This window comes from Syngnathus floridae, chromosome 2 (genome assembly GCF_059516105.1).
Source record: "Syngnathus floridae isolate MCC-2025c chromosome 2, RoL_Sflo_1.0, whole genome shotgun sequence".
NCBI classification, from domain to species: Eukaryota; Metazoa; Chordata; class Actinopteri; order Syngnathiformes; family Syngnathidae; genus Syngnathus; species Syngnathus floridae.
This window is the reverse complement of record NC_142414.1, coordinates 20,152,788-20,162,341: the sequence shown is the minus strand read 5'-3', so window position 1 is coordinate 20,162,341 and position 9,554 is coordinate 20,152,788. Positions and strand designations below refer to the sequence as shown.

At 40.9% G+C, this 9,554-nt stretch overlaps 2 protein-coding genes across 2 annotated transcripts; both read right to left on the bottom strand.

Moving 5' to 3' along the window:
* Nucleotides 1-16: 16 nt before the first annotated feature.
* On the bottom strand, nt 17-2,112 carry ndufa4l2a (NDUFA4 mitochondrial complex associated like 2a). The gene is made up of 4 exons (XM_088368591.1): nt 1,932-2,112; nt 587-672; nt 314-374; nt 17-236 (listed from the first exon to the last, which is right to left on the bottom strand). Exons 1-4 carry the CDS (start codon nt 1,974-1,976, stop codon nt 180-182), a joined length of 249 nt encoding a protein of 82 aa, XP_088224717.1. The 5' UTR covers nt 1,977-2,112; the 3' UTR covers nt 17-179.
* A 2,278-nt stretch (nt 2,113-4,390) lies between these two features.
* Nucleotides 4,391-9,343, bottom strand: actr5 (actin related protein 5). Its single transcript, XM_088368586.1, has 9 exons — nt 8,937-9,343; nt 8,258-8,496; nt 7,687-7,856; nt 7,351-7,568; nt 6,890-7,054; nt 6,683-6,790; nt 6,148-6,287; nt 5,676-5,808; nt 4,391-4,875 (listed from the first exon to the last, which is right to left on the bottom strand). The coding sequence occupies exons 1-9, from the start codon at nt 9,309-9,311 to the stop codon at nt 4,555-4,557; spliced, it is 1,869 nt and encodes a 622-aa protein (XP_088224712.1). The 5' UTR covers nt 9,312-9,343; the 3' UTR covers nt 4,391-4,554.
* Nucleotides 9,344-9,554: the final 211 nt, after the last annotated feature.

The window sequence follows — 9,554 nt, the reverse complement described above, 5'->3', positions numbered from 1 at the left end:
TCAAAGAAAAAAAGTATTTTCTTTTATATGTCACCTTTATTTTGAATTGGTTAGAAAAATAGGGAAAAATAAGAGTTGAAGAGAAAAATCACAAATCACAGTTCTTTAGAAAGGACTTAAATTTGATGAGGTTAGAGAATTTACATGTGACTGTATGGTCTGCCTGGACGTGGAGGAGTTCAGAAGTCAGGTCTGTCCTTCTTCAGATTTTCATAGTCAGTGGTGATGGCCACAAACTGAAGCAGAAAAGAGGAAGATTCAGAGGCTTGTTGTTAGTCTTGTCTTGATGCATTGTGTGTGGTTATTATTTTACCTTGTACTGATATGTAGGGTCAAGTTTATTCCAGGGCTCAGGGTTATTGGTTTTATTCCAGCTAAAACACACATAGACACACATCAGAGATCATTTGATAATCTCTGATCATCTTTAATTTGACAGACTAAAAGAATGTCTCAATCTGCCAATCAATTAATACATCAATTCCGAGTTTACGTATCCCCCTTATTACTCATTTCTTCACCTAAGCAACACATTTTTTTTTCTTACACAATTCACTATACGGTGTCACCAGGTCAAGGTCCTTACGTGACATGAGGTCCTTTGGCCAGGCGGACCAGGTATAGACTAGCACCGGCCATTCCCAAACAGATGAAGAAAAACTGAGGGATTAGCTGAGAGAGATAGAAAACAGAGAGAGAGAGAGAGAGAAAAATATTACAGCAGCTACATCAATCAGGGAATTTGAGATGGAATCGTAATCATAGTGAATTAAAGCATTACGAATAATTTCATGTGATTTGATTTGAGCATCATTGCCTGACCAACAACTTGTCATGTGATACGATGTGATGATGGGGGATTGGAGAACCTGCACTCTTCCCAACCGCAAACCATTGACAAACAACATGGTCTCAACCAAGAGCTCTCTGTCAAGAGAGAAGCTTGAAATGCAAAAAAATATATATATTATAATCCTCTCCCCTGCAGGCGCAGACTTGGAACCCCCGCTTCGCCCCAAATGATTATGTCAGTTTGGCTGTTTGCACCACTTTGAGTCTCGCACGCCTGTCACACCGTGGCTGTTTTTCCAAGTGCACGCTGCCAACTAACTTAAGGAATCAGATTAAATGAGATGAGACATGATTAGACCTCCAAACACGGGCACCTGCTACTTTGATTTTGAAAACAACACTAGTGTGAGGGTCAATTGATGGAGAAATGATGCTGTAAATTAAAATCATACAAAATAAAAATATGCATAGAGGCAACACTTTTGGCTCCTATTTTTTATGAGCTGAAGTGAAAAGAACATTGCTCTCCATCACTGTTGCCAAACGTGTCGAAATCATATATAACTTACCCTCCTCAAATGTTTTACAGTATGAACAGTTTTGTGTCTATTTATAAATATTTATAAATATATGTAAATTTATGAATCTATGTGTGGTGGAATGAAATATGAAGACTATCAAGTGTTTCCGAACTAATAAAATCAAGAACAAAAACACGCATCTTAAATGGTGAAAAACAAAACATTGGACTATTCTGAAGCGTTCTGATTTCAGTTCACTTACGCATCTCTCAAAGAAACAAAATCATCAACTCTTGAGAACGCAGCTTTTAAACGCGACACCTGGAGCATTAACATTCGATAAATATTAAATTTGCATAATTTTTTTTGTCCATGATGAGAGGTTTTTTTTTTTTTTCAAACAATTCTGGTGGACTACAAAAAAAGGCAATGTTTGATTTTCATTCGTCTTTTGTCATTTACAATTTTCCTGGGTGTTTCTTTCTTACCAACATTTTTTTTGCTGACGTCTTATTAGGATCAACTTCATCATACGGCATTATATGCATTGCCAGCATGCTTCATAACTTGTAAGCAATTAGATTTTCAAAAAATGCAGGAATGAATGAGAATACTCACGCCAGGGTGCTTTTTGGCATGCTCCATCGCTGTCCGAAAAATCATTGCACCGCACGACCTTTAAAGAAAGAGGGATTTAAATCAGCTCTTTGCGTTTGCCCGGTCTCAGTTAGTTCAATCATTAGTTCCCATCTAGACCTGTTGCACTGGATAAGGAGGCAGGGAGGGAGGGAGGGCGAGGAGGAAGAGGAGGAGGAGGAGAAACAGCTCCTTTATATCTGATTACAGTTGCCTCTGATCTCTTGTTGTTACCATCAATTCCACTGCTTTCTTTTCAAGGTTTTTATGACACATCTTCATAAACATTACTTAACTACAATATTGCAAATAATTGTGGAAGCTCCTGTAGAGAGCAAAAGATATTTACTCCCTTGCTTCCTTGACTTCAGGGGCCCTTTGGGAGCAAACTGGAGGAAATGGAAAGGCATACAAACATCGGTATCCATAAAGACCTCCGTACTCCCAACGTATCAGTTACAGACGCAGGAAGATGTGAAGTCTCATGAGAACCGAAGACCAATGGAGAGCTGCAAAAACAAATAAAAAATGAGGCAGGAATGGAGCTCCAGCAGCTTCAAAAAGTAAAAGAAGAATCAAACAAACCAATGTCAACAAAACTGGAATTGAGCTTTACTAGGTACACAAAAATACACTGAGATTGAAAATGTGCCAATATAGCATTTATTTTCTACACTATAGTAATAATAAACACACACGCGCACGCACACACACACACAGTGAAGTGCTTTCAACCTCCAATCAAGGCCAAATTATTTGAAAGTGGTCTTTCTAACTAAGGTAAGCAAAAACATAATTATGACTACACCCAACATCTCATTAGGAGTCTAATCAGAAAGCAAATCAGCACAGTATTGTGTTTGTCGTGATGTTTTTGGAACATTGTCAATCAGAGCTGGAGCAAGAACAAGCACAAACATTTGCCCGTCCTTCCATACCCAATGTAAATATGTATGTGAGTGTCCAGTTACACATTGTGAAAACATGAGCCTGGCCATTCACAAACACCAAAATGTACAGCATCTAACAAAAGTGAGCACACCCATTATAGTTTTTACTACACTATGAGTTTACATTGAATTTACACGGCAAAAATTTTATTCGTCTTTGTGATTGCTTGCCAGCATTTCTGTCGCTAAACTCTTTGGTCTGTTGTCCTAAAGAAGAGTGTCTAGTGTGACCACTGGTCTGGAAGACTGCAGCACACCATTAATCCTCCTAATTGACACAAAGAGATCCCTGTTTAAAAATAAACACAACCTGCATGATGTAGCAAGAAAGCTTTGCACTTCAAGTGCGTAATGCTGACTTGTATTATTAGTAGAGGTTCATCAGACTTTGGGCCTGAAACAAAAAGTGTGTTTCAGGGGAATTAAATCACAAAATGGAGTAGAAACAAACCCCCGTTTTAGGGAAAAAAAAGTATCAACTGAACTTAAAATGAACCTTTTTGCAGTGTCATGAAGTTGCACCAACAGTTTACTCTTACCCATCAGAAGCGTTGCAGCATATGAAAAAGCACTAAACACACACACATAAACATTGCCTTGCTCCTTTTTTTTTTTTTTTAAATCAACCTTGTTAAATTTGAGACAAACATCCTGCAGTCATAATTCGCAAGAGTGGTTTTCCGACAATTAACCTCCCTCTACCCCTGTGCGTGCGTGGTTTGAGGAGAAACAGTACAGGCTGCATGGCAGAAGGTTTGAAGCTTGAACATTGGCAGTTTCACATGAAAGGCTATTAGACTGCAGATGTTTGTCAGGTTGACAATATGCATGCCCTACATACAACACACACATGCATACGCGCACACACGCATCCGTGTGCACCACTTTAAAATAATTTGTGGAAATGCTTGGATAATTTGAGGAGGAAGAGCATTGAAAAATACCATAGAGATTTTTATTTATTATGTTTACTTTGGCAGCAGCGCATCACACGGATCTTCGGTTTATTTCAAGGTTTCGAAACCGGTGACATGAATTGGTTTGTGTAAGAATTTCGTCCAATAGTCAATTAGTGTTATACTGTTTGACCCAACTTTGTGTTGCTTTACCAAAAAAAAATAACCCAATTTATTTTGCACAAAAAATGGGTTGTTTTGTGCAGTCCAATTTTTAACCTAACCTGGGTTGTTTTTAACCCAACATTTTTAAGAGTGTGCAATTTTTCAGACTTAACTACTGTGTTACCGTTGGTTAGTGATAACCTAACTGAATATTCATTAGCTAGCTTGTCTGTATTTGAGGGTTATGAATTCCTGTAATAAATAAATATCAAGTCTCCAGCTTCGTACTATTACATTGTTTTACACAACCATCAATTACAAATTGTTTGGAAAACCCAAATCAAAGTGAAAAAAAAACAATTAGTTTGATGAGTAGATGAAAGAATCATGTTTGCTGAGTAAGTATTGTTAATAAACTGAATCTACATTAAAAAAAAGTTTATTTACAAATGTACAGATTATACGTCCGGCAGATTTTCTATGCTGATTGGCTCTTATTCAGGGAGGCATGTGTCGTCCATTTTGACTTTCTTGCCCTGAAAAGAACAATGCTGTACACAAATACTGTACATATGCAGTCACAAAACCCTCACTTTAGGATGAGACCATGGGAGCTCCTAAAGTAGAAGAAGAGGAACTCAGAGCTGACGTAACCATGCCAACTGGTTCAGAAGCTCCCGTCGGCATGGTGACAGAGGGTTCGGCCTGCCGAGCGGGAAGCGTCCTGTTGATCTTGATGGAGACAAAGGCATTGGAGGCACAGTGCTCGCTAAGGTACTCGCCTCCCTTCTCCTCGTAGTCTTGCCGGCTGATCCATCCGGCCGCTCCTCCACCATCACCACCAGGAGGGTGCTCCAGGGCCCAGTCTCTTGCCCCCAGCCACGCACCTAGGGTCGGCTGCGTTGCCATTGTCACCTGGGGGGATAAAGCCCATGACACAGCAAGATGGGTGGAGGCACATCATTTGGACAGTTGTATGTAGAAAATGGGATGTCAGACATTTTTGATAGACAATGACGGCACACAGCATTTTACCGTTGAATACATACTGTAATAATTTCAAGAATGTAAAGAAAAAATAGTTTATTTTTAATTGCTAAAGATTTCAGTTCACTTTCACGAGTTTTTTGTTCATGTTTTGCCTTGTTCACTTCTAGCAGCTTCTAATTTATCTTAGCTGGTGCCTTAATTGACTCATCCTCTGTCACTCTTTAAGGGCAACATGGTGAGAAAAAAAAAGAAACAGAAAATACGAGGTCAAAAATAGCAAACTGACTGTTCAGTAATGACGTAAAGAATGAAGCCGGATTCTGGAAAGTTTGGGTCTGGCGCCATCTAGTGGCCATCTAGCCATAACGCTTCTGAACCTCTGAAACAGCTTGTCACTTGAAAAACGCCCAATTAAGTTGGGCCATTTGAAAATCACGGTATAAGCATGTGCAGTAATTAGAAAGATAGCAACAATAGGATTTTTATGGGAATCAGCAAGTAGGGTGAATAACGTGTTTTATTCAAATGTTTGTTAGTGTTGAGTACGTGTCCAACAACTAAATGTGCAATTCAACAACCAAATAAATACTTTGCCCTTCCAGGTAAAATAAGTTTGGAAGCGAGACATTGTGGATTTTGAAAAAGGAAGGCAGTGTCCTCACTTTTGAGAAATATTGCATAACCCTGAGAGCATTCACACAAACAAAGCAAGCATCATGGAGTACCTTAAAGTGAGACTGAAATGGTCGAATCGCAAGCAGCTCCCTCTCCATTCTTTCCTTCATGCCTGGATACTGCATGTTTCCTCCGGTCAAGAATACATTGCTCACTAGTGCCTCCTGCTGCTCAGGAGTGTACCTGAATATCACCAGGAAAAGAAGCAAAGAATGTTTTAATCATACGCAACATTTGACCCCAAATCAGCTAATAGTGTTTAACATTATTTATACTTTTTTATTTCCATTCCATTCTATTAAAACTGGGACACGTTTTGGTTTGTTTCCATACTGGGAGCCCAAAGGGGTGGAGCAAGACACAATGCAGTCTGATGATTAGTGGATAAAGTATGGACTGGAAAAGAAGATTCTGTCGTGCCATTTAATTTACCAACATCAAAAGTGGGATCAGGATTTGGATGGATAGATAAATTAGATTTCAGACATTAGTCTGCCAATGACGGATTTATGGCATCCTTACCTGGCCAATACATACTGAAGTGTCTCCATTATCCCCATCTGGTCTTCTCCAGTCAGGGAGGGCTGGAAAAGGATCTCGGGACAACGCAGACGTTCCGTGCCCACAAACAGTTGGTGGTATTCCGCCATGTTGAAGGCCGGCTGAAGAAAGATCATTCTTTGGTCAGCTTTGTGATCATCTTGACATTTTTCCATACACGGGAATGTGAGAAGTCTTTGGTGAAGCTTGGCATTGTAGAATTCTGAAAATTTTGAGCGTGAACTTTTCCATGGGAAACAAGGGAAATTCATGAAAATTGTCGCACAGAACTGGAAGATAGTTTATTGGAGGAAAAAAAAAAAACATTTTAATTTTATTTTTGATTTCCATAATGTCATTTTGGAGTTTAAATGTGTGTGTTGGGGGGACTTTTTTGTTCTTTAAACATTCATGTTGTCAAAATTGAATTAAAATTCATTCCTATTTTTTTTTTTTTTTAATTATTTTGTTGAATAGTCTTATTTTTTTCTTCTTAATGTAAAAGGTTCCACCCTACCTGGACCACATTCCCGTTAGGCTTTTCTGGCAGAGTGTCCTCAGAGAAGTCAGGATACATCATCCCCATGCCGTCGCCCTCCTCCATGTGCTGTTCCAACTCGGACACCTAGAAGAAAGAGCGAGACAAGCGTCAAGTCGGCGTAAGCTCCACAGTGCGTTAAGGCACTACATTCCAAAATGTTAGAAACATCTGCATCCGCTTCACCTCTGTCTTTCCCTCAGCGCCGTCGCTGTGCAGCAGTTTTTGGCGGCCCTGCTCCACAGCCAGCTGCAGTTTGCTGATGTACGACTGCAGCTCCTCGGCCGAGTCCATGTTGAGCTTAACCAAATTCTTGTGGAACTGATCCAATAAGCCATCCTCCAGCAGCTCCTATATGTACACAAACACAAGAGGGTGCTGTTCCATAAAACGCAGTTGCACACAATATGTAATTAAAATGGCGTTATTCGAAATATTAACTTTCATCCGTTTTGTAATCGCGGACGTGTGTATTTCAATGTTAGATGAGACCCTTAGGCCTGAATCACAATTGAGTTACTGAATATGAATTATTCCTGTAATAAAGATTCCGCTGTATTAAAAGGAATACAAAAAAGGCACATAGCACATGTACTATAGAAATTGGACGACTGGGTGAGTGAGGAGACAGACAAAATATTTCTTACCTGTACGGCCATCAGTCTGTCCAGCCTCTCCTGATCCTGATGTAGCTTCTCACCACGACGTCGAGCATTGATCTCCTGGAGCCGCCTGAGCTGCTGCGCTCTCCTCTCCTGCCGCTCCTCCACACTCACACAGCCGCCAGGCAATTTGCCAGAGAAGGGAAGTTGCATTCGGTGAACCTCGCGCTCGTAAAACTCCGGGCTGCGCCATTTTTCCAACTCTGGAGAAGAGTGAAGAAAATAAAAGCAATGGTTCAATACATGATTCAGGTTTTGATGGAATAACAGAAAGACTTGAGATTCCCTCTTATTTCAAGAATACGCTGCTTCCCACTGCACCTTCTTGATAATCCACAGCGGTGTAGCTGTGCTCATGCAGCAGCTCCTCCATACGGCTGAGTGTGATGGCGGGCAGGTGACCTGGATATTTGAGCTGCAGAAGCCTCTGCAGGTAGGCTGCAGCCTGGCCTCCCGCCACATTCACACGCTTACAGTTCACGGCATCTAATCTAGAGGGGAGGCAAAATAAAAGAGTCATTGGAACAACACTGGGAATCTGATGGCTTTCTAGTAAAGAGCTCTAAGAAAATTACAACGAAACAGTTAGATTGGGGATGATCTTTATGATTTATTCATCTATCTATGTCCTACTACTGCATCATCCAGAGAGCTGTAAATCAATGTATTACTGTACAGGTTGTCAAAATATTAGGGACATTCCATACAGTAAACCACTGCAAAGTGGATGCTGGTTGCCTTTTGATTTGCCTGAATTTCAAAACACTATTCCAGTGTGAAATCGAAGATAATCCCCTAAATATTATCTGTAAACAATTAAAAGCAAATATTTTCTTGATTTTGAAGGTAATTAGACAACAAACAGAAGAGGATACTGATAGTGGTTCCACACCTGCCGTTGAGAACAGGCAGGATGTGCGAGCAGTGGTACCCCGAGGACAAAATCATCCCGGTCTGCGGGGCCTGTAGATTCCTCTGATTGTTGGTGTGATGGAAACTGTATAAGGCGTCCACTCCATAGGAGACGTGAGGGATCCCGTAACACTCGAACAGCAACTCGGACATCATTTGGCGGCAGTGCAAAGGGTTGCAGGGCGCCTCAGTCAACACGATGGGATGCTCCACGCGGCCCTAAAATACACAATATGAGTGAACTTGGCGTATGACATATATTTCTTTGACGAATCGGGTCCTTCGTTTATTACAGTGGTGCAGCAACGCAACCCGAGTTTGTAATGAGGTCAGAAACCACAGTAGTCAATCACTAATGTACGCTAACACAAGATTTAAGTCATGATAACTATTTGTATGATAAACATTTCTGGGCAATAAAAGAATCAAATAGAGCTGGGGGGGTTCAAGCAAGTCGGATAACTCGACCACAACAATAGGTCAAGGCAAAACTTTCAATTTCTTTGTGAGCAAAGTAGTTAATGCACAGTAATGTGTTTATACATTGCATACATATGGAGCTTAATGTGTGGAGTATGATCACGTATTTCTACTCAATAATACTCCAATATCAACTTCAACTAAATGAACCCACTAGTATTCGTGACATTGACACTAACCTCGGAGGTAATTCCCAAGTGAGTAAACACATGGTCGAAAATCAGCTCCTGGATCTCAAAGTTGACCACAACATTCCGGTCGAACTGACTCTTGAGCAGCCACCGCAGAGGCTCCAGGTTGGGAATGTCGTTCCCGATCTGGGTCTCGCTCCGGGCGGCTCCTCTGCTGCGCGCCGCCACCGACCGAAAGAGCAGCCGCGGAGAGTCCAAGTCCACCGTCGCCCAGTCGGCCCTGGTCTGGAAGGAGCCGTTGTCGATCACGATGGGCGTCGCTGTTCCACATGAGGCCGACAAAGGCACTAAAATCGGATCGGGAGAAGTTTTGCAGTCCCGAAATGAAAATATTTGGCATACCGGTTGTTGCGGGGTGGCCATTTTGGAAGTGTGTCACAGAAAAACAGATCCGAGTAGCCATAAACGATCAAGTTGTACGTTCCGTGTTAGTTGACGCTCTATTGAGGTTGGCTTGAATGTTTTCTTGAACGTTCGCTGTTAAAATACCGTAATGGGAAGACATCAAGTGCAAGTCTTTATTTTCTGTACTCAAGTCATTGTGTTGTATTTGGCTTACCTAAAATTAAAACTTAACTCCAATAAATAAATAAATAAATAAATAAA

Coding starts and splice junctions, on each gene's coding strand:
- ndufa4l2a (XM_088368591.1), bottom strand. CDS start 1,976: ATGATTTTTCGGACAGCGATGGAGCATGCCAAAAAGCACCCTGGC. Junction 375..586: donor GCCAAAGGACCTCATGTCAC/GTAAGGACCTTG, acceptor TGTGTGTTTTAG/CTGGAATAAAACCAATAACC. Junction 237..313: donor ACCCTACATATCAGTACAAG/GTAAAATAATAA, acceptor TTTCTGCTTCAG/TTTGTGGCCATCACCACTGA.
- actr5 (XM_088368586.1), bottom strand. CDS start 9,311: ATGGCCACCCCGCAACAACCGGTATGCCAAATATTTTCATTTCGGGAC. Junction 6,791..6,889: donor GCGCTGAGGGAAAGACAGAG/GTGAAGCGGATG, acceptor TCTTTCTTCTAG/GTGTCCGAGTTGGAACAGCA. Junction 5,809..6,147: donor CTTCAGTATGTATTGGCCAG/GTAAGGATGCCA, acceptor GGTGATATTCAG/GTACACTCCTGAGCAGCAGG.